Genomic DNA, 24016 nt, shown 5'->3' on the forward strand with positions numbered 1-24016 from the left:
CATCCACCCATTTCTCACCCAAGCATTGTCTTTCATCCATCCACCTTTCACCCACTGAGACATCCTTTCACCGCTTTCATCTATCTTTTCACCTTCCAATGCATCTCCTATCACTCACCTATGCATCTTTTCCTTTCACCCACACATCCTTTCACTTGTATATAATTTCACCCATTCTTTCTTTTAGCCGTCCATCATTTGCTTTTCCATCAAGCTATCATTTGTAGCATCCAGTCACTCATTATGAGCTTTTGTTTGCTGATTTGCAGAGAGAAGAGGCCATTAAGATTAAGAACTCAATCACTACTGCAGCTGCTAAACCAGGGTGTTGGACTTTTGCTTATGCAGGGTCATCCTGAATCTTTTTGCCTCCTGCCTCCTATTTTTTTCTGACCTGTCGCTGTTGGCTTTTGAACTCTGAGCACTTTCCCACTGCTAACCAGTGCTAAAGTGCATATGCTCTCCGTGTAAATTGTATGTAATTGGTTTATCCATGATTGGCCTATTTGATTTACTAGTAAGTCCCTAGTAAGGTGCACTAGAGGTGCCAGGGCCTGTAAATCAAATGCTACTAGTGGGCCTGCAGCACTGGTTGTGCCACCCACATAAGTAGCTCTGTAATCATGTGTCAGACTTGCCACTGCAGTGTCTGTGTGTGTATTTTTACACTGTAAATTCGACTTGGCAAGTGTACCCACTTGCCAGGCCTAAACCTTCCCTTTTCTTACATGTAAGGCACCCCTAAGTTAGGCTCTAGGTAGCCCCAAGGGCAGGGTGCAGTGTATGGATAAGGTAGGGCATATAGTAATGTGATTTATATGTCCTGACAGTGAAATTCTGCCAACTTCGTTTTTCACTGTTGCAAGGCCTGTCTCTCTCATAGGATAATATGGGGGCTACCTTTAAATATGATTAAAGTGTAGATTCCCCTAGAGAGTAGATGGACATGTGGAGTTTGGGATCCCTGAACTCACAATTTAAAAATACATCTTTTAGTAAAGTTGATTTTGAGATTGTGCGTTTGAAAATGCCACTTTTAGAAAGTGAGCTTTTTCTTGCTTAAACCATTCTGTGACTCTGCCTTGTTTGTGGATTCCCTGTCTGGGTCAGTTTGACAGTTGGGTTGTTTTTCACCTCGCACTAGACAGTGACACAAAGGGGGCTGGGGTGTAACCTGCATTTCCTGATTAGCCATCTCTGCTAGGAGGGAGGGGTGGAGTGGTCACTCTCATCTGAAAGGACTGTGTCTGCCTCTGACAATGCCGGCTCCAACCCCCTGCTGTGTGTCTGATGCCTTGCCTGGGCAAGGCAGGATTTCACAAGTAGGTGTGAGTCCCCTTTGAAGAAAGGTGACTTCAAAGACTAAAATGGGTATAAGAAGGGCACCCAAATCTACAGACTTTAGAAACACTTCTGGAACCAAGAGGAACCTCTGCCTGGAGAAGAGCTGATAGCTGAGGAAGGAGTGCTGCCCTGCCTGTGACTGTGCTTTGTGGAGCTTTCCTGCAGTGCTGCTTCTGCCAGAGTAAGAGGACAAAGACTTGACTTTGTGTGCCTTCCATCTTGTGAAGAAATCTCCAAGGGGTTGATTTAGAGCTTGCCTCCTGTTGTTTGAAGTCTCAGGGACAGCAAAGACTTCTCTCTGCCAGCACCTGGAGTCTCTGGAGAGACTCCTGCTCTGACAAGTGGTGCCCTATCCAGTCCCTGGGCCCTTGAAAGTAAAGCTGGTGGAATCCAAGGAAATCGACTCCGGATGACTTCGGACCGACGGCGCTGCTGAATCCGGTAACGCCGCCTGCACCTGACGCCGTGACCTTCGCTGGAACGCGACGCTCCTCGCAGGCCTGACGCCGCAGCAGCCCCGCTGAAGTCCGCAACTCCGTGGAAGTCGCCGCACCACGTCGTGACCGACGCCGCTCGAAGTGCACGGATTCAACGTTTCACACAGACGCCGCGATTCCCGACTTCACGCATCGGCTTGTTTTCACTCTTCACCAAAGGTACTGTACTTGGGGGTCTACACAACTCCGTGTCTGGCGCCGCTGGTGTCGGCTTGTTGAGAACGACGCCATGTTAACATCTCATTGAAGCATTTTTGTTTCTAAGCGCTATTTTTGAGTTTAATCTCTAAAAATTCATAACTTGACTTGTGTATGTTGGATTGTTGTCGTTTTGGTCTTGTTTTGTTTAGATAAATATTTCCTATTTTTCTAAACCGGTGTTGTGTCATTTTGTAGTGTTTTCATTAAGTTACTGTGTGTGTTGGTACAAATACTTTACACCTAGCGCTCTGAAGTTAAGCCTACTGCTCTGCCAAGCTACCAAGGGGGTAAGCAGGGGTTAGCTGAGGGTGATTCTCTTTTACCCTGACTAGAGTGAGGGTCCTTGCTTGAACAGGGGGTAACCTGACTGTCAACCAAAGACCCCATTTCTAACACAGGGGCTTCACAAGCAATGCCCTTGCAGTGGGTATATTAGTAATTGTCAACGAGCAAGAACACTATGACTTTCCAGTGCCCAACCCTGCTGCCGCCGGTTCTCCACCTCCGAACTCTGCTGCGTTCAGCGCACTGGTGCTGCCACTGGCCTAGGCAAAGGTGGTCAGTGGAGCTGGAAAAAACCCTATGGTTCTAACAAAATAAATGCAACCACAATAGATCATTACAGTCCTATCTTCTTCTATTACTCACTTGAGCAATTTTGTCGGTTGTTAGAAAAGCAAGGTAGGCAAATCAACCGCAAGCATTTCATATTGGAGAGGAAGAGCTCAGCTGAGTCACTGAAGTACATTAAAGGGATGGAATACTTTGATCAATCCAGGAGAACCTAAGGTGAGGTCCTGGGGCATGAGCAAAGCATAGAAAACCTTCACAAATGTGTAGAAACACTGATTTGCATATACAATCTTGTCGGTAGAGTACCTGTCATAAAAATCTTTCCTCTTATTATTAAGTACCAGTCTGAAAGATAGTTAGGGGAAGAAGGGAAAGCTAAGCTTATTAACAAAGTAGGAGAAAACTAATATAGGCAGGAGGAAGTCAGGTACCGTAGAAATACGTAAAATATATAAATGCAGGGATAACAAGAATTTAACAAAGCTTACATAGAATGAAAATAAGCTCAAAAAAAGGTAGACAGGCACAGTAAAACTAAAAGAAAAAATATTTGAAATGAGGAGAGGTGAAAAATAAAAATAAGAGCAAGGAACTAAAAATAATATGATAGACAGGCTTACTGGGGCGAACAAGTCCGCTAGCATCCGCACTGCTGGTGATACTAGTATTTGCACCCTCTCCTCCTGTACCTGCTGACGATGATGCCCTTTTCTTCCCCTGGTGCTGAGGCGAGAAATTCAGAAGATAAAAAAAGATTAGTGGTACAGTTAATCTCCTAAAAAATGTTTCTGTGACAAGCAGAGGCAAACACATTAATGTTGTACTTTTCTAAATCAGATAGCCTAGCATGATGGACTCAACTCGAGTTGACCTATTAAGTTTAATATCCTAATTCCTACACCTAAGTCCTACTCCAAATTTCCTAAACTGCAGGCCATATTTACAAACTTTTAATAGAAGACAGCGCCGCAAGCTTTCTTGCAGCACTGCTCTGCATCAAAAAGAGAGGGCAGGAATGTGCTATATCTACAACAGATACGGTGCATTCCTGTCCTTTTCCCCAGCGCTGGCGCACAATCGGCTGCCATGAGTCACTGCAGGCACCATGCTGCAAGGGTGCCTGCATTGAAGGGATGATTGTGTTTGTGCAGGAAGGGACACCATCCTGAAAGAAATAACCACAAGAGGAGTTTTCCTTTTCCTATGTGTGCTGCAGATTGCAGCACACATAGAAAAGGGAAAAATTAGGAGAAATAAAGGTATTGCTCCTCTTTGAGTCTCCCCTAAGCCTCCCCTAGGTTGTAAATCTGGGAATGTATCAAATGCCATGGGTGTTACATGAGAACACCCACTGTAACACCCATGGCATGCCTCTCTGTCGCAGGGTGAGTCAACGCAGTGACTTGCATTGTGGAACAACTACACACACAACAATAAATAAATAAATTACTATTACTCACCAAGCCCATACACATCAAAGCCCAGTAGGTCGAGCAGGTCCTGTTCCCGGTCGATGATGTCTGCTCAATGGTTCATCAACTGCTGGGTGCACTGGCTCGCAGTGTGCTGACGAACCAGCCAGCGCACCCTTCCCCACAGCAATCGATGCTTCCAAAGGGAGTAACCACTCCCAGGCCTGCCGCCTGCTGCCAGCATGGATGGGAGGTGGTGCTGCGCAAAACAATAGTGCTCTCACCTCCTCCTCACTGAAGATGGGGCGAGGCAGCACCCTTTTGCGGTGCTACCCTCCACGAGGTAGGTGGCTGCTACTAACCTGTCCCTGATCTGCCATGGTGCTGGGTGGGGTGGGATGAGGAAGAGAAGAAAAAGAGAACGAAGAAGGAAGAAATAAGGGAAAAATAAGCAAAATTACAAAAAGTCACAAAAACTTTTTTCTTAAAGTAAAAATAAAGATTCAGTAATAGACACTAATAAAATAAATAAAAATGAGTTTAGATTAATTAGAAAGGTGACGGATCACAAGGATAAAAAGGGATGGAAAAAAAGTCCAGGAGCTGCAAATTCAAACTGGAGTTTCACTCCAGGTTAGGGAATATCTTCTCTGTCTTTGGCCAGCATATACTCTGCTATGCTGCTGATGAACTGAAGTGCCCCTGCTGCCTAGTTCTGGAAGATTAAAACTAATTCTCATGCACTGCTGAATCCCTGCTGATGTATCTTGCTGCTGAGCTTGCCTCTGTGAACGCCACCTGCCAACACAAAGAATCTTCAGATACATACAAGGAGTTCTACAAAGCCCTCCCCCACATCAACAGTAAATGAAGAATGCACCCAAAGAAACTAGCAATAACAAGTGCAGGTGAGGTGGGTGGTGGCACTGCTTGATACACACACTACATCTCTGTGCCAATGTTTGCTCTACAGTTTTTATTAATCTTCGTCTGACCCTTTCCCTCCATCTATCTGTTTCCAGGAACTACTGGACATCATTCAGTGAGGAGAAAATACAGACTTATCAGCTATCTGCACTGAATTGTGGTCGCAACAGGTGCAAGGTTAACTCTCCTAGGAGAAGACAATGAAGACACTGACTGGAGCGCCAAGTGTAACATTTTCTACCTGACATTCCAACCGTTGAAGACGTCAATAACATGGACCAATCCATGACATGGGAACTGTGAACTGTGGAAAATTCTAGCAAGGTGCTTACCAAATTATTGGACAGAGATAATGATGCACCAAACTTTATCCAATGAGGAAGTAGGTAATAGTTAGACAGTTTTGACTTAACCGCATGACCCAAGAAGAAACCATTCCATTTTGCCATTCTTTCATGCACTGTATTGCCGCTTCTTCTTCCGAACACTCCAAACCCATACTTTAGTCTTTAATTGTCCTATCACCCAATCCATCTTCTGCCCACTTTTTGCTTGATATTATCTTCTTCTCTATCTGAGGGAAGTAATATGTTCCTAGCTATGCTATCTGGAGACTTTGCCCCGCTTTAACTTTGCTGATGCTGTTGAACTGATGTCCTGAGGAGGAAGTCTGTCGCTGCTTGCTGATCTGTTGGATTGGTAACTATCCGATGCAAATTGTGATTGTCTGTTTGCTTTTTCTTTCTAGGTACCAACTGCTATTTTGATAGAGGCCTTAGTATAGATGTTTTCTAAATTTGTGTTCACTAAAATGTTTGCATGAAGCCCAACATGCTAAAGCTTATTTGAGGTTAGTTAAGGTGTTCACTAATACCTTGTGTAAATAGACAAATGACTGAGTTCTTGCTTTTTTGATTCATGTACTAATGAGACTCTGCTAAGTTGATTCATATTAATGATGTGCCTCAATATTGAATGAACAAGTCCATGCATTGATTAAGTTGTGCTCTGATTGCTAAGTAGGAGTGATTCTGATGTGGGTTGTTGATATTGAGATTAACAGACATGATATTAGATTGTTACCAATAGGGAAATAAATATCCTAACCCTTAACTAAGCTGGGGTGGTTAGTCATGACTGAAAGGTCATGGTGTGTTCAATTATTGATTCTTATTGATTGTTTATTGATTAGTGATTGTCATTATTGATTGTTTAATTGATTTGTTGATCGATGATGTCAGGAAAATATTTCGTACTGGGAAGTCCCCAAACGCGGTCCAAAGGTTTATCGACCTAGACGCGTCTCCTTGTAAGTTTACTTATTGAGGCTCCGTCGCGCTAACAGTCAATAGACGGAATTCCCATAGAAAGTAGCCATTAGGCTGTAGTAAATTGGGCGGCTCATCCATTAACAGCTACTAAAGAAATGCATGGGCTAAAACAGGAGAATCTCCTTTAAAGACTGAAGTAAACAACAAAAGATCTACTCCACATTTCTAAGTTTTGAATTACCTATTCTGGTCCTGAAGAAACTAATTTCATGGCACATAATGTAGTTAGATGGACCTCTAAACATCCGAAAAAATATCCTGAGATCAGGGGCAGTTTCGCCTTCATTACTAATCGCAGTACTCCTGCTCGTAAGTGGTCCCTATGACCTACTTCTGTTCTCCATTAGAATAATTAATGTTCACTATATTTTCAACACCATTTATGAGCACCTTCCAGACCCAGTGGACAGAAGGTATCTGAATGTCTTGATCCCACTAGTTAATTCCGGGTAGGTGTATGTCGGTCATTCAACTCTTATGCCTCAAAGTATGAGTTGCTCAAGTCCAGATAATTGTTGCAATAAGTGCTAAATGATATGCGGAATATTGAAGTAAATTTAGATTTTTTTTTATCTACAGAATGAGTTACAAAAAAAAAGAAAAACTCCAAAAACTTTGGGGATTTCCGGTGTGCGAATATTAGCACAGAATAAAAAAATCAACAAAAAAATCAACATAACACAAGACTCCAGTATGTGATCATGCTCAAATTTGTAAATACAGTCACCATAATGCAAATAATGTGCATTTGTTTCTATACATGAAGCATGCTGAACTTGTGACCCACTAACAAATTGTACATTTTGCTTTGCATTCAGTTCACTTGCTTTCCTTCAATTAAATTAAACGAAACAATGCAAACTTACTTGACGTATTCTATATCACATCGTGCATGCTGCTCAGGAAACTGCATTAAATATTTAATGAACACATTTATACAGAAGCTTGGATTCCACATGAGAATGCGGCGCAATAATTACACTAGCTTCACGAGATACCTGTCAAAAGGCGATTAAAGGGCAAATAGGACTTCGTGGAACTGTGCCGGTGTAATCAAGCCATTTAATGCTGCTAGTAGAAAAATGTAAATGCACTTACGGGACTTTTGTGCTCTCGCTCCAAGATAATTGCTCTTTGATTCAAAATCTTCCTTCTTACAGCCCGGCTTTCCACCCCTGTCAGTAATGAAACATGGGTCGTTAAATAGGATAATGGGTCTTCAAACCTGTCCCACAGTCACTCAAACATTCTTCATGTATGTTTCCTGCACGTCAGGTGCAAGACAGCCTCGCTAATTGGAGTTGTTCATAACGCCAATTAACAGTACTTCTTCATTGTGTGCGAAGTCATCACACAACAAAGCTGTCAGAGGAGAAAAAAAGCTTGTGTGACATTATAAAGAACAGGATCACCCTGGGTGGAACCTGAGGTTTGCTTTCACAGTCAGAACAATATGAATACAGTCTTTATATTTGTTTAAGATATTCAAAGGAAATAGTCTAACTCCAGGAGGCAATCAGGGACGTTTCATTTCTTGAGAAGCAAAGAGGTATCCTATGTGCCATAATTATCATTAATCGCTCACTGGATTCAGTCAGGGTTGAACCTGAGATATACTTCTCGTCCATATTAATTTGAATGGGCTGGAGAGAAAAGTCCTGGGCTACCTCTCTTGTGCTCTTTCAGAAAGATCCCAATTTGTCCAAATTGTATCCTCTAGATCTGCTTTATTGTGGCGTTCCTCAGGAGTCGACCTTTGCACCCCTGTGTTTTAATATCTACGGGCACCACTTCTCAAAGAACTGAAGACCTTCAATCGTCAACCAGCAGATGACTCCCAATTCTACCTGTAGATCTCTTCCAGCAGTCACTTCTCTCCCAGACCTCAATTTGTCTTGATGCCAACATAACAAAGGGTGTGGTGGCATTTCAAGTGTTTGCCTTTTTGTGCACACAATTGCCCTTACCAATTCAGTCTCTTCTGTCCAGTATGAGGTACAGAGTGCCTACTGGATGTGTTTGGTGACATACTGCAGATGAATAACTACCCACTGTCTACTTTTCTGCAAATATTTGACATAAAGGAGAACTAGTCCTTACACAGAGTGGTGTCTAATCCTATTCCAACTTCATGTGTCTCTTAAGTCACCTAAGAGACTGCTTCAGGGATGATAACATAGACCTTCAAGTCTGGAAGTTCAAATTTGGTGACTTGAAAACTGAATCATGGAATAATTTATATATGGAAAGGTACTATTAATACTGAGGAGAGATACATTATTTTTTATTTTATGAGTTTGATTCAATGAAAACCTTACACAGATGAGCCACAATGACACTTATAGATATTGTGTAGCAGATTTGTTTAACTTTAACAGAGCACAACACAGCAAGCCACCTTGATGTGCTGCACTGTGTGAAAGGGAAAGGGCAGGAATGTGCTGTATTTAACATTACTTGGCATATTCCTGCTATCTACCTTTGCTGACATACATTGTGCTGTCTAGACCAAAACAGGTACCCTTACACCATGGTGCAAATGTGCCTGCGTTCTAGGCAGGATGGTTTTTGTGTAGGAAGAGACACCTTCCTGCACAAAAACAATCCTCAGAGCCACTTTCCTCTTTCTAGGTGTGCTGCACAATGCAGCACAAAGAGGAAACAACAAGGAGAAACAAAGATATTTCTTCTTGTTGCACCTCTGGTGCGGAGGGGTACGATTAAGACTCATTTCCAGAACCACCGGTGTTGATAAAGCTGAAAATGTGTCAGAATGAAGGACTGGATAGGTAGAACACCCACACTCCACCCATGGCATTCGCACTGCCATGTGTTACTCTAGATTTATCAAGCAACGCAGGACCATGCGAAGTGGCCTTGCTTGGCTGAAAAATCTCATTTCGGTTTTGCATTGCCCTTGCATCCCTTTGTGTGGCACAAGAGTGACAGAAAACCTTCATATATATGGACCTGTGTGGATTATAGCACAAACATTTCAATTACAAGGTGCTCTATATCAGACAATACTCCATTTGAATCTATGTCTTGTCAAAATCATTATCCAAAGACAAGGGTGTGATCAAGATAGAGGAAGTATCAGTTAACTAGAACAGGCTACAGTAGCACCTTGCACAGTTGGTTTGTACGTTGTGCGTACAGTATTAGTATTTCCACATTCCAAGATTCAAATATGTACCTTATATCCTAGACTTCAAGTGACCTGGTCCTGGTGGGTCACAGACCCACAGTATATAAAAGCGTACTTTAAAATAAGCCCCACAGACTCTATATTTATTTTTTTAACCTTAACATTGACCAATTTCTCAAAGGTGACTGTAAACAGCATTAAAGTACTTGATACCAGCAATGCAGTACCATGCTTACATTTCACATTTTATTTTGTGTTAGAAATTGGGTTTCTAGTTGGCAGAGATTTGCATCCTGTCCAAGTAGGGACCACAATCCTAGTCAGGGTAATTCAGATACACACCCTAAATGTACATGTACTCACACCCTGGTAGCTGGGCACAGAGATGTCAGGCTTAACTTAAGAGGGAATGTGTAAAGTACTTGTGCAAAATGTATTTAAAGTAACACAGTGACAAAACACAACAGAAAGACTCAACACACAGTTTAGAATAATAGATCATATGTATCTGATTAAAACAAGACCAAAATGACAAAATCCCATCAGTAGAAGTCGAGATATGATTTTTCAAAGAATAAATGTGAAAACAGTGCTTAGAAGTCTGGAGCAGTAAAAGGTTTACTTGAGGTCACGAGGGACCAACGTAAATCCAAAATCCAGGCCAGCCACAATGGAGGGAAGGCCAACTACAAAACCCACGTGGGGTCTACTGAACAGTACCCTCGTTCGAGCAATGCGTCAGTGGAGAGGGGCAATGAGTCAATATTTCTGCCACACTCGGGGGGATGCATCATCGTCAGACTCTGTAAAAGTGGGTGTGACACATTGCCGGTGGGCTCCGCTGAGTATCATAATTGGGCCGCGTAGTAGGTGAAGCCGCTGTCATTGGGTAGCCACTACATCGCCATCAGAGATGCGATGCAGCACTTTTTCTTCTGCCCTAGGGGTGATGCGTTACTTTTTGAAGTTTGTAGCTGCAAAAAACACTTGTAGAGCCCAGGACTGGAGGGCAAAGATAGGACTCAGAGATGGCAGAGTCCAGCAGCATCAGGTGATTTGCAAGCAGTCTTTGATGTCCATGAGACTGCAGAAGAACAGGCAGCAGGCCAGCAAGCCATTGGAGACTCTTGGGTGCTAGGATGTAGGTAACAAGTCCAGTCCTCACTGTAGGACCTACGCAGCAGGCCAACACAGCAGAGCAAACAGCTGTCAACAGCCCCAGATGTGTATTCACAGAGAAGCAGAGGCACAAAGTGGTTAAAGTATCTAACGTCACTATAAGTTGTGATTTTAAATTGTGAGTTCAGGGACACCAAACTCCACATGTCTATCTTTTTTCAACTAGCAATTACACTTAAAATATGTTTAAGTCAATCCCAGTGTTATCCTGTGGGAGAGATAGTCTTACAATAGTGAGAAGTGTGGCTCAATGGTTAGAGCAGCAGACCCTGAAACAGAAATCTGGCCCGGGACCAGGGTTCAATTCCTGCCTCGGCGGGTCTTGGACTCAATTTCCTCGGACCTGATAATTCTCGCATTGGTGCCTAATCTAATTCATGGGTCTAACTCTGGGCAATAGCTTGCTTAATCTCCACAACAGTGCTGGGATGCCTGGCTTCACCTTGGAGGTTGCCCAGAAGTGGGCACCTCACAGGGAATAGCCAGGAGGGGTTCCACAGTGGTATGCGTACAGTGCCTTGAGACCCTAACAGGTGAGTAGTGCGCTATACAAGTACAAAGTTTACAGTGAAAAATGAATGTAAGAGTTTTTCAATATCTGGACATGTTAAAACTAAAAGTGCATATCAATGTTTTTAAATACAATGCACCCTGTCCTTAGGGCTGACTAGGGCCTTCTTTAGGGATGACTTACAAGTAATAAAAAGGAAGGGTTGGAGCTGGCAAGTGGGAACACTTGCCAGGACAAAATAGCAGTTTAAAACTGCACACACAGGCTCTACAGTTGCAGGCCCGAGACATGTTTGAAAGGCTACTTCTGATAATTTGTTGGTTTTCTTCCAACTAAGCACTTGTCAGCAATCTGAGAAGAGTAAAAAAGGAATACAAACAGGTCTTGTGGGATTTAAAGAGGGAACATTTTTAGACCATTTAGGCCAAACTCAGTTGGGACCTTAAACATCACTTCTCCAAAAGATTTTGGGTCGCTGTGAACACCCTCAAAAGCCGTCAAATAGAAAGCTGGAGTCTTGCATCCCAGAGCAGTGTGGGCTGCATATCTATTTGCGAACTTCAACCTATTGACCAATCCAAATCTTATGCTGTATACATCATGGGGAGTACACCAGGTAGACCCTGGATTAGTTGTGAATTTATCCACGAGCTACTGCTGTACTCTTTCTATCAGCACCAAAGTGGTACTTAGACAGAAAGCTAAGGGGTGCATTTCTGGTGCGCCAGGCCCAAATAGAATCAGTCAGGCCATATACATGATGAGCCCAACAATCTGGGCAGATGCTATGGCCCCACTTTTAAAAAATGCTCTGTAAGGTGCCATGATTCTGGCTTCCTCGAGAGGCTGCATAGTTGCACCTCTCTTTAAAGGAGGAAACAAACTTGACCCAGAGAATTACAGGTTTATTCCCCTCATTGACAACAAGGCAAAATACTACGCTTGTATTTTACTTGACCATCTCAGCGAATGGGCAAGTTTGAATAACATCATCCACTTAAACCAAGCAGGCTTCACACAAAAAACCGGCACCACAATGAACCTGATGGCTCTGGCTCTCACCGTCAACTCCTCCATAACAAAGAAGCTACCACTTTACTTGTGCCACATCAACTATAAAGCAGTCTTTGACCGAGTCAATCACAAGAGGCTATGGGAAAAGCTAAACGGCTGGTGTATCCACACACCCCTCTTGGGAGAGATTGAAAATCTATACTCTGACACATGGGTCAAAATCAAACTGGGCAATGGTGGCAATTTATCCAGAGCCATACCGATGGCAAGTGGCCTCAAGCAGGGGTGCATCTTAGCACCGTTATTATTCACCTCGTTTATGGCAGATCTTCCCGCAGCCCAGCTCCGATTTAATTCCCATCCACTGGAAATGGGGCAGACACACCTGTTAAACCTCCTCTATGCCGACAACCTGGTGCCACTTAGCCCCACCAGGGTCTGCATGGTTCACCTTTTGGGAGCAGTGCAGGCATGCTCTCTGGCCAATGGGCTGAATATAAATAGCTAAAAACTAAGATGATGATCTTAGCTAGAAATAGTCATAGACCGGCAGCTAAATGGCATCTTGATGGGAACACCCTCAAGGAGAAAAAGGTCTACAAATACCTTCGCATTTTTAGCAATAACAGGGGTTCTTTCAAACCCTACAGGGAACAAATCGAAAGAAAGAGGATCACTCTTGCGGCTTGACTCTCTGCAGTGTTTAAGAACCTGCAGGGGCACTCACTCCCATCTTGGAAATCGCCAGAGCCAAGTCAGACTCATATTTGCAATATAGACACGTACATATAGACATATTTTTCGGCTCGCCGGCCACACCACATCAGCCCAGATTAGCCTATAGTTCAGGCTTGTAAAACATCCCTCTCAAGGCAAGCAGCATTTGTTCTCTTTTGCTATAAGCTCAAACTCGCCACAGTTCACTAAACTATTGCTAATGGGGTGATATTCTGAAAAGGCCACACTCGCCCTCAAAGGATTATCTTGAAGAAACAATAACTCCTTCTGCTCGGGCTAGCAGAACTATGTAATGTTGCCGCAAGTCATGAAGGGGCATATTTATACTCTGTTTGCGTCGAATGTGCGTCAAATATTTTGACGCACAATCGGCGCAAACCCTCCCCCATATTTATACTTTGACGTCCGACCCCGCGGGCGTCAAAATTCCACCATGTGCGTCATTTTTTGTTACGGGGAACCAGCATTGCGTTAATTATATGCGAGGTAGACGTTCCCTTCCAAAAAATGACTTTAAGGCCTGTGCCCCATATTTATACTCTGACGTCATTTTGACGCACAGGAGGGGGTGGGCCTTAAAAACGACGCACAGCCTGATGGGCGCCGTTTTATAACACCTGGGTCAGGGCAGGCGTTAAGGGACCTGTGGACTCGGAAGGAGCCCTGAGGTGCCCTCCCCTGCCCCCAGGGACACCCCCTGCCACCCTTGCCTACCCCAGGAGGACACCCAAGGATGGAGGGACCCATCCCAGGGAAGTAAAGGTAAGTTCGGGTAAGTATTTTTTTCAGATTTTTTTTGTGGCATAGGGGGGCCTGATTTGGGCCCCCCTACATGCCACTATGCCCAATGACCATACCCAGGGGACATAAGTACCCTGGGCATGGCCATTGGGCAAGGGGGCATGACTCCTGTCTTTTCTAAGACAGGAGTCATGTCAATGGAGGTTGGGCGTCAAAAATAATTGCGCAAATCCGGTTTGAGGCCTGAATTTTGCCTCAGACCTGACCTGCCCCATTTTTTTACGCACAACCCCCATTTTCCCATACGCCAGCGCTGCCGGGTGTGAGTCATTTTTTTTGACGCACACCAGTCCGCAGCGCCGGCTAACGTCATTCCATAAATAAGGTGCCCGCATGGTGCGTTGGAATGGCGTTAGCCGGCTGTAAAAAAATTTACGCACAACTGCGTTGGCGCAGTTGTGCGTCAAAAAGTATAAATATGGGCCGAAGTATTTAGAAAAGTCGCCCATAAGTCAATTAAACTTATCTCCTCACTGGAGATTAGATCTACCTTTGAGCGCGGCTCACATGCCTGGGCCATAAAAAACAGCTATTAAGCCCTAAGACTGCAGAAATATTTTGGACTGTCACTAAATTTTAGGCTCACAAGCAGATATCTCGCTTATCACCTAAGGATCCTGACATTGCTAATGCACAGCAGGCCCTGACAAAGGACATCAGAGACAACGGCCTCCCAATTATGTGGCCCTGTAGGGGAAGACATGCTGCACACCATCTGCCTCTGCAGTTCCACCTTAGATAGACAAAATAAATGGCTGTGCACTATCTGCAAAAACCTCACGATGCCCTCCTGCAGACCAGCCGTCCTGGCTTGTGTTAATTCGGCCAACCCAAGAATGATTGCACAAATGGTCAAATACCTGCTGGGAGTTGAAAAATCAATAGGTCCACCAGCAGGACACGACTCATGACTGTTGTCTTCTTGTGGTGCTAGCTGACCACTGAAGCCCTCTCATAGAATTAGATTTTTAATCAGTCCATAACTTTAGTGCTTTTTAATGCTTATTTTCCTTTTCAATGTTTAAGCTGCGCTATTTTCTCATGATTGCTCAGTGGTAAAGGGGCAGACCCTGATCAGCCTGCTGTTCTCAAATGATGCAAACTTGTGTGATGTTTCTGTGCTGGCCTTAGCTTTTAACCAATTTTATAATGTTTGAGTTTTATAATTGATAAACTTTATCTACTCAAACAACCAAATAGCTGCTATCACTATGCACTTCCACTTTGTCAGTTTTTTATGCTAATTTCCCTCTTTCAATGTTTTACCTGTGTTATTTGTTTGCGATTGCACAGTACTAATGGGGCAACCCCAGGCCAGTCTGCAGTCCTCAAATGAAACAAACTTAAGTGATTTTTTTCTGCTGAACTTAGCTTTTAACCAGATTTATAATTATGTTTTTTTATAATTGCCACTTCTTTCTACTTCAGTATCTAAACAGGTGCTATCACTACACATTTGCACTTTGTTAAAGAGGCAGGTTTTAATTAGCTTTTGCCTTAAATTGATGTAAATTCACACAAAATGGCAGCTTTTTCTAAGTTCCTGCATCTCGCCAATGGTATTGTACTTAACTTTGTGGCTTTGACTTGAGCTATCTTTTAACTTTCTGTATCTCTGTGTTAAGACCTGTTATGTGTTTATGCTCTGAGTCTTAACTGTGCTAAAGAGTTGTGCTCTGTTTTTTCATTGCAAAATTTGTAATTGTTTTAATTAAATGTATATAATAAAGAATCAACTGTTGAAAGATTACTGTAGAGGGTGGAACAATCAGTGCTGCAGGCCCACTAGTAGCATTTAATTTACATGCCCTGGGCACATATAGTGCACTTTACTAGGGACTTACAAATAAATTAAATATGCCATTTGTAGAGAAGCCAATGTTACCATGTTTTAGAAGACAGAGCACCTGCACTTTAGCAATGGGCAGCAGTGGTAAAGTGCTCAGAATCCTAAAAGTCAGCCAAGAATGAGATCAGACAAAGGAGGTCAGAGGGTAAAACGTTGGAGGAAACTACGCCAAGGTTGCCAGGTCTAACACTTTTTCTTGCATTTCGAAAGATGATTTGCTTTTTCCAGATGCTGTGTTTCTGTATATACTTTTCAAGCAACATATGACTCTTATGTAGTGCATACTGTGAACTAATATGCCACAGGTTGTCTGTATGAGTTCAGGGTGTGGGTAGTTGTTTACGATGGGGCATAGTTGAGAGATCTGGAGCTGAGGCTGAAGGCAGTGTGTATTTCTCATAGCCTTCCAGTGGGACATAAAAGAGGTCAGACTACATTCACATCTGGTTGTTGTCCTCTCAACGCCATGCACAAAGCAACAGTCACAAACGTGTGATCTGCAGTTGTTACAAAGCATCTGAAGGAGGCACACATCTGGTGAACCATGGACACTACCAAAGGGAAAGAAAATGCAGTGCTTACAGGTGAGGAGGTTAGTTGTGTGCTTGGGTGGATGAGAAAGTGGAGGACATGAAGAGAAGTACATACAAAAGGAGAGGATGAAGAAAAGTAATGAAAATGGAATAGCTGAGGTATAAGGTATGCAAATGATGGATTTCAGAAAAGTGGGAAGAAAAAGGTTGTAAGGGTCTAACAGAGTGAGACAGCAAATGAGAGTGGTGTGAGTGGGATTTCAAAAGTCAATGAGACAGCTAAGGGAAGCCTGCAAAATCACCTTACTGCACCGGGGTGATGCTTCACATGTGATATATGCGATTCTCATTTCCCACGTCTTATTAAACCAGAGTCCAGTGCAAACATGACAGAAGCTTTTGTGAGACCTGAGACAAAAACTGTTAGAGGGCCCTTCACTGGCTTGTAATCGTTTATAGATAAAAAATTTGCCCGGGAGGGTCAAGTTACAGTATTTGTCACCATCTTGTAGTGTGGCACAATCACTGCGTTATGATGGAGTAGGACAGGTGTGCTTTGTATTACATTTCATATGTTTTTTTACAGGAATGAAGGGTTCTAAAAAGCATGGGACCAAGATCAAAGAGCTTCAACTAATTCCTCCCTACCCCCTCTCCCTTCAGTGTTGTCCCTAAAACCAGGTTGTGTGTTCTGTCAAAGGTTGGGCCATAGGCACTGCAGCCAATTTTATTCAGCTTTTGTTCTATTGACTAGCCTATTGACATTGTGACGTTAGAAATGAAGGAAACTTGTCCTTTCATGTTGTATGATTTTTATTATTATTTAATGTCTCAAAATGGTGCCAAAATAGATATTTCAAGCAAATACCTCATATAGGAAAACAACGTCCCATAAAACAAAGGAGCATCAGAGGTACGTTCTCATTCTGATGAACTAGCGATTTTTAAACCCAAGTGTAAACGTCAGAAAAAACACAAATTTCAAGCAATTGTAAAAGAGCATTGACGGTATCCCAGTTGTAGCAGAATCAAGCTGGAATATCCCTGCTGCCCTGATGCAAGGTGTTAGAAATGGGGTCTTTGGTTGACAGTCAGGTTAACCCCTGTTCAAGCAAGGACCCTCACTCTAGTCAGGGTAAAAGAGAATCACCCTCAGCTAACCCCTGCTTACCCCCTTGGTAGCTTGGCAGAGCAGTAGGCTTAACTTCAGAGCGCTAGGTGTAAAGTATTTGTACCAACACACACAGTAACTTAATGAAAACACTACAAAATGACACAAAACCAGTTTAGAAAAATAGGAAATATTTATCTAAACAAAACAAGACCAAAATGACAAAAATCCGACATACACAAGTCAAGTTATGAATTTTTAAAGATTAAACTCAAAAATAGCGTTTAGAAACAAAAAATGCTTCGATGAGATGTTAACACGGCGTCGTGACGGAGTCGTTCCCAACAAGCCGATAGCAACGGCGCCGGACACGGAGTCGTGTAGACCCCCAAGTACAGTACCTTTGGTGAAGAGTGAGAACAAGCCGATGCGCGAAGTTGGGGATCGCAGCGTCTGTGCGAAACGTTGAATCCGTGCACTTCGAGTGGCGTCGGTCACGACGTGGTGCGGCAACTTCCATGGAGTTGCGGACTTCAGCGGGGCTGCTGCGGCGTCGGGCCTGCGAAGAGCATCGCGTTCCAGCGAAGGTCACGGCGTCAGGTGCAGGCGGCGTTAACGGATTCAGCAGCTGCGTCGGTCCGAAGTCGATTTCCTTGGATTCCATCAGATTTCCTTTCAAGGGCCCAGGGACTGGATAGGGCACCACTTGTCGGGGCAGGAGTCTCTCCAGAGACTCCAGGTGCTGGCAGAGAGAAGTCTTTGCTGTCCCTGAGACTTCAAACAACAGGAGGCAAGCTCTAACTCAAGCCCTTGGAGATTTCTTCACAAGATGGAAGGCACACAAAGTCCAGTCTTTGCCCTCTTACTCTGGCAGAAGCAGCACTGCAGGAAAGCTCCACAAAGCACAGTCACAGGCAGGGCAGCACTTCTTCCTCAGCTATCAGCTCTTCTCCAGGCAGAGGTTCCTCTTGGTTCCAGAAGTGTTTCTCCAGTCTGTAGATTTGGGTGCCCTTCTTATACCCATTTTAGTCTTTGAGGTCACCTTTCTTCAAAGGGGACTCATACCTACTTGTGAAATCCTGCCTTGCCCAGGCAAGGCATCAGTCATACAGCAGGGGGTTGGAGCCGGCATTGTCAGAGGCAGGCAAAGTCCTTTCAGATGAGAGTGACCACTCCACCCCTCCCTCCTAGCAGAGATGGCTAATCAGGAAATGCAGGTTACACCCCAACCCCCTTTGTGTCACTGTCTAGTGCGAGGTGAAAAACAACCGAACTGTCAAACTCACCCAGACAGGGAATCCACAAACAAGGCAGAGTCACAGAATGGTTTAAGCAAGAAAATGCTCACATTCTAAAAGTGGCATTTTCAAACGCACAATCTTAAAATCAACTTTACTAAAAGATGTATTTTTAAATTGTGAGTTCAGGGACCCCAAACTCCACATGTCCATCTACTCTCTAGGGGAATCTACACTTTAATCATATTTAAAGGTAGCCCCCATGTTATCCTATGAGAGAGACAGGCCTTGCAACAGTGAAAAACGAAGCTGCCAGTATTTCACTGTCAGGACATATAAACCACATTACTATATGCCCTACCTTATCCATACACTGCAAACTGCCCTTGGGGCTACCTAGGGCCTACCTTAGGGGTGCCTTACATGTAAGAAAAGGGAAGGTTTAGGCCTGGCAAGTGGGTACACTTGCCAAGTCGAATTTACAGTGTAAAAATACACTTACAGACACTGCAGTGGCAGGTCTGAGACATGATTACAGAGCTACTTATGTGGGTGGCACAACCAGTGCTGCAGGCCCACTAGTAACATTTGATTTACAGGCCCTGGCACCTCCAGTGCACCTTACTAGGGACTTACTAGTAAATCAAATATGCCAATCATGGATAAACCAATTACATACAATTTACACGGAGATCATATGCACTTTAGCACTGGTTTGCAGTGGTAAAGTGCTCAGAGTTGAAAAGCCAACAGCAACAGGTCAGAAAAAAATAGGAGGCAGGACGCAAAAAGACTGGGGATGACCCTGCATAAGAAAAAGTCCAACACAAGGATGGCGAGATTTCTTTAAAAATTTAGAAGTTAAATTCTCGAAGCTTACTTTACCTCATGAGCAAATTTCCAACTTTTTTGGATCACATCCTCAGCCTCACTGGTGAGTCATGTGTGAGCTTTTTGTACTGCAGCGGTGAATGAACTTCTGCTGTGCTTCTCTTGACTTGCATATTTTATTTATGCAGTTTTATATAGCTTCAATATTGTATTAAAGCATCTCAAATTAGAACAATTAAGGTACAAAGTAGACTATAAAAACTACAAATATACATAGTACATATGGAGCACTGCCACAAGCAGAGTCGCTCTGTGAAGCAGGCAACCCCAATACTGAAATATAAATCATTAGGGCCTATGCATGATCAGGACAAAAAGATAGGAGAAGCAATTAGAAGAGAGGCAAAGGTAGAGAGAAAATCATATGTTTATTAGGGTAAAAGGAAGAACAGAAAGTGAGATAAACCCAATAATGAGTGGAAAGGCAATAAGAGATGAAAAGAATGCAAGGCAGGACTAATGTAGGAGGTAGCAAATTGAAAATGTCCAGTGTAAGGGATAAAGGTGTTCAGTGGGTTGAGAAATTGTTAAAACTATGACGCGCCCTATCAAGTTCTCATCTGAGTCCTTGGAGAACGTTCAGAGGTTTTTGGAGCAAATACAAAGATTTGCATCTGTTAGAAACGGGGTCTTTGATTGGCAGTCAGATTACCCCTTGTCCAAGCACGTACCCTCACTCTATTCTGGGTAAAAGAGAATCACTCTCAGCTAACCCCTGTTTACTCCATTGGTAGCTTGGCACGAGCAGGAAGGCTTCACTTCAGAGTGCTATGTGTAAAGTATTTGCACCAACACACACAGTAACTCAATGAAAACACTACCAAATGACACAACACAGGTTTCGAAAAATAGAAAATATTTATCTAAACAAAACAAGACCAAAACGACAAAAATCCACAATACACAAGTCAAGTTATCAATAAAAATGCAAAAATAGTCTTCATGTAATTTTAAACATACACTAATGCTGTTAGCATGAAAATGTACCTTGGGGGCGGAAAAATAACCCTGCTCGGGTGAGTGTGTGTCAAAAAGGGCTTGGGATGCATCAATTTCACTTACGAGAGAGACCTTGCGTCATTTCTCCTTTTGTCGGGTCAGCGTGCATCATTTCTTCTCTCTGTAGGAAAACGATGCATCGATCCGGTCAGCACTCTTGGGGAGGGCAGACCAAATGTCGTTTTTACATGGCCAGCGGTGTTTGCGTCAGAAATCCAGCTGCATGATGATCCGAAAACCACAAAGCGCGGGTTGCGATCTCACCAGCCTACGTCAGCAATGCTGTGCGTCGTTTCTCCAGCCCCGGGGGTCGATCTTCGGGTCGCGTTGTAGGAGAGTGTCGATTTTCAGCCTCAAAGCCGGCAGCGCGTCAATTTTTCAGTCACAGATCGGAGTTGTGTCGATCTTTTCCCCACATGGCAGGCCCACTAGTAACATTTGATTTACAGGCCCTGGGCACCTCCAGTGCACTGTACTAGGGACTTACTATTACATTAATATGCCAATCATGGTTAAACCAATTACATACACATTTTGTAAAGGATCACTTGAATTTTAGCACTGGTTAGCAGTGGTAAAGTGCCCAGTGTAACAAAAACAGCAAAAGCAGAGTCCAGCACACATCAACAACCTGGGAAACAGAGGCAAAAAGTTAAGGGAGACCATGCCAAGGATGAAAAGTCTAACAGCATCCAATTTAAATTTAAAGTAGTAGCAGACAAATCTCAAAGCCCATTAGTTTTGATAGCTCATACCGAATCAGGCACTGGTAGCCATGTTGTTTTATGTGCATTTATTTAGTGCAAAGCTGACCTGGGATGGTATCTTGGCACTGGGGCACGAGCTATACAGGCTAGGTGAAGAGCCAGGTCTCCAGTTTCTTGCATAATTAAAGAATTGAGGAGGAGGCTCTGGAGGTCTACAATTGTTACTAAGACCTCCATCTTAAATTCTAAATTATTTGGTTCAGAATCAGAAGTCACTGAAGAGTAATAAAGATGTTTCTTTCACTTGGAGCCAGGCAAAAACACTTCACATGGTAGTTTGATAAATCTTTTGTAAATGTATTTTAAGAGGTAACAAAGTACATGTGTTTTGGGATAGAAGGAATAGAATTCCTTAAGCATGTTGAGGCACTAAACCCAGTACATATCAGTATCCTAGCTCAAAGACATACATTCAACAAGCGTGTTTTTTGGAGAGGAGGTGCGTCATTATTTAAATCTATAGTTAATCTAGATTGATGTATGCAGACCTCTTCTGTCATGTATGGCTGACAGATTGCCTGTGCTGCTGCCACAGGTAACAAATGTGTACAAGGTTCTGGAAACCTCTGGCTCAGAAAGGAGCAACATCATTTACAAGTTGTCTATATCCTCCAGTTAAGGATCCAGTGCTGAGTGACCCTGACAATCTGCTTCCATTTGTACCTACATTTTGCTGTCATTCTATAAGTCCTAACCCAAGGCCCCTTTCTAGAGTTCCTTGTATGGTTGTTTTTGTAGGTGCAGTTGCTACACTCTAGCTACTCTGCCCTCTCTGAATTATCCTGTTTTATCCTTCTTGGAATAATCCTCACTGCGTGAGTAAAGACACGGAACATCAGGGAAAACGTGCAGAAATGACGTGTTCTCTTGCCGCATCGAAAATCATGCTCCCCGTAGCAAGCCTTTCTATGCGAATATAGCTCGTTCGAATGGGACACACTTCTAATTCCAGAAAGTGAAACATTAAACCTTTGTCAAATCTTCAGGGAAGAAACGAAATTGGTTTAAATGGTTTTATGATTGTGCATGGATCTGGTAGAAGAGAAAAGAAAGATTCAGCCTTCCAAATAAATGCATTTTGATAGCTTTTCAACAACCACTTCACAAAGAATTTGAGCAGGCTGAACTAGGTCAGCTAAAAGAGGAGAAAGCAGAAAGGGAGGCAATAATTCCCATGAAAACATGGTAAATGTGTTACACAGGCTGAGAACACTGATCTAAAACATGGTTTGTCAAACGCCGCTGCACAGCTTTGTTAAGGAAAGGCGCCTAGAGCTGATAACATGGTGCGCACTTGGTCTGCAGTAAGAAAGCATAGCTAATTCTATATTTGGTTTAAATGCATCATGCCACTGTAGCTATAAAGACCATTAAAAACATGTGATTGTAATACACACTCACCTATTTTTCCAATTTCTCAACTATTGTATCTATTTATTTATACACACATACCATCCCTACCTTGTCACCACCTGCAACGCATTAGTACTCTTGCAGGCTTTCAATTACTGCTAGAATGGGTTAGGTGTTTTTCCAGGTCGCACATATTTTCTAATGTTTCTGCGGACGTGTCCTACTTTTGTAAATAGGTATTTCCATAGTCATACACCAAACCATGGCCCTTTTCCAGGAGCTAAGGCCGGTGTCAACGTCACTGTCCGACAGTCTGATCATGGCTCTGTGTGCCGCCATCAAACCCAGGCCATGAAAATCATTTTATATCTAGGGAGATCTCGCTTCTTGTGCTCAGTGGTTCTGTGGGGTGAGGTAAGGACGGGGCGGTGGGTTAACATTATCTAGGTTCCGAGTATGTCACCCATTTCACCATGAATTGATGACCAGAAGTTTAGAACATTCTCCCATTCCCATATTGTGTGACAAAACGCGCTCTTCAACGTCTTAGGTTTGATATGTATTAACTACAATGAGTGTAGACGCAACCGATGATAATAACTTCCAGGTAAATCCTTTAGCTGAATAAGACTAATGCTCGATTGTGGGTGTATTAACTCCTCAGCCAAACCTCCGTTTTCTATTTGCCCAGATCCCTGGTCTGTCTTGCTCTCATTTAGCTCTTGCAGATTGTCTGGAAAGTTTTCGATATTAGTTCCGTATGTTCTGCATACTGTGTCTCTCTTCATTTTTTCAATTAATACCCTTGTCTCAAAAGAAGGGTGATCTTGTACCTCCACCAAGCATATCCCGTGGCTCTCTAACCCATGACTGACGAATACATACTGTATTTAAACTATTCTTATCTAATGGTTCAAGGCTGCCCGCACCGCAGTGAATGATAGGTGTTCGTGGGTCACATAATGTTACCACACCAATAAATTTGCACGCACCAAGTCCAGTCAGGGCGGTACGTGCTCACAGAAAGGTTTCCTTTACTAGATTTTTGTCTTAACCTATTGCCTTAAAAATGTCAACCCATGCTTTGGTTATAATGTTAGTACTCTAAGTTCATCTGACAAGTTACCTCTATATACGTAGCGAGCATATGTTCTAAGTCCCATGGTTAATTTATCCAACTTGGTGGACTTTTCTCCCACAGCGCATATTGCTAATGCTTAATTGATCAGCACTACTGATTGTATTCGTTATCAATAACCCTGAAGATTTCGCAATGTTATATACTTGCTACATATACCAATCGAATAAGATTAGGAAGTGCAATGCATGAAGTCAGAATCACATTAGGGAATTAGTTCCAACCTGAGGGAAAACAATCTAAGGAATCAGTTGGGGTGCTCTGCAGTGCATACAATAAAGTAGGTACATATATCCCCCTGAATAGCCTTGGTCTCCCCAGCAATAGTGTGAGCTTACTCCATTGTGTGGTGACATCGCTAAGCATTCTGAGTATTGAGCTACGGTTATGTTCATAATGAAGTGCCATACTTCTAGTATCTACAGTGCTCAAGTACTGGATCCTTTCCTTATCTACATTAA

General features: G+C 43.1%; 1 protein-coding gene across 1 annotated transcript in view; it reads right to left on the reverse strand.

Annotated features, from left to right (window-relative positions):
- The window catches only part of LOC138273633 (uncharacterized), a 1227671-nt gene that overhangs the window by 1020737 nt on the left and 182918 nt on the right, over positions 1 to 24016 (reverse strand). The window contains exon 2 of the mRNA XM_069218896.1: positions 7384 to 7460. Coding sequence (XP_069074997.1) covers positions 7384 to 7460 — 77 coding nt within the window. The remainder of the gene's footprint in view (positions 1 to 7383; positions 7461 to 24016) is intronic.

Source organism: Pleurodeles waltl, chromosome 2_2, assembly GCF_031143425.1.
Source record: "Pleurodeles waltl isolate 20211129_DDA chromosome 2_2, aPleWal1.hap1.20221129, whole genome shotgun sequence".
NCBI classification, from domain to species: domain Eukaryota; kingdom Metazoa; phylum Chordata; class Amphibia; order Caudata; family Salamandridae; genus Pleurodeles; species Pleurodeles waltl.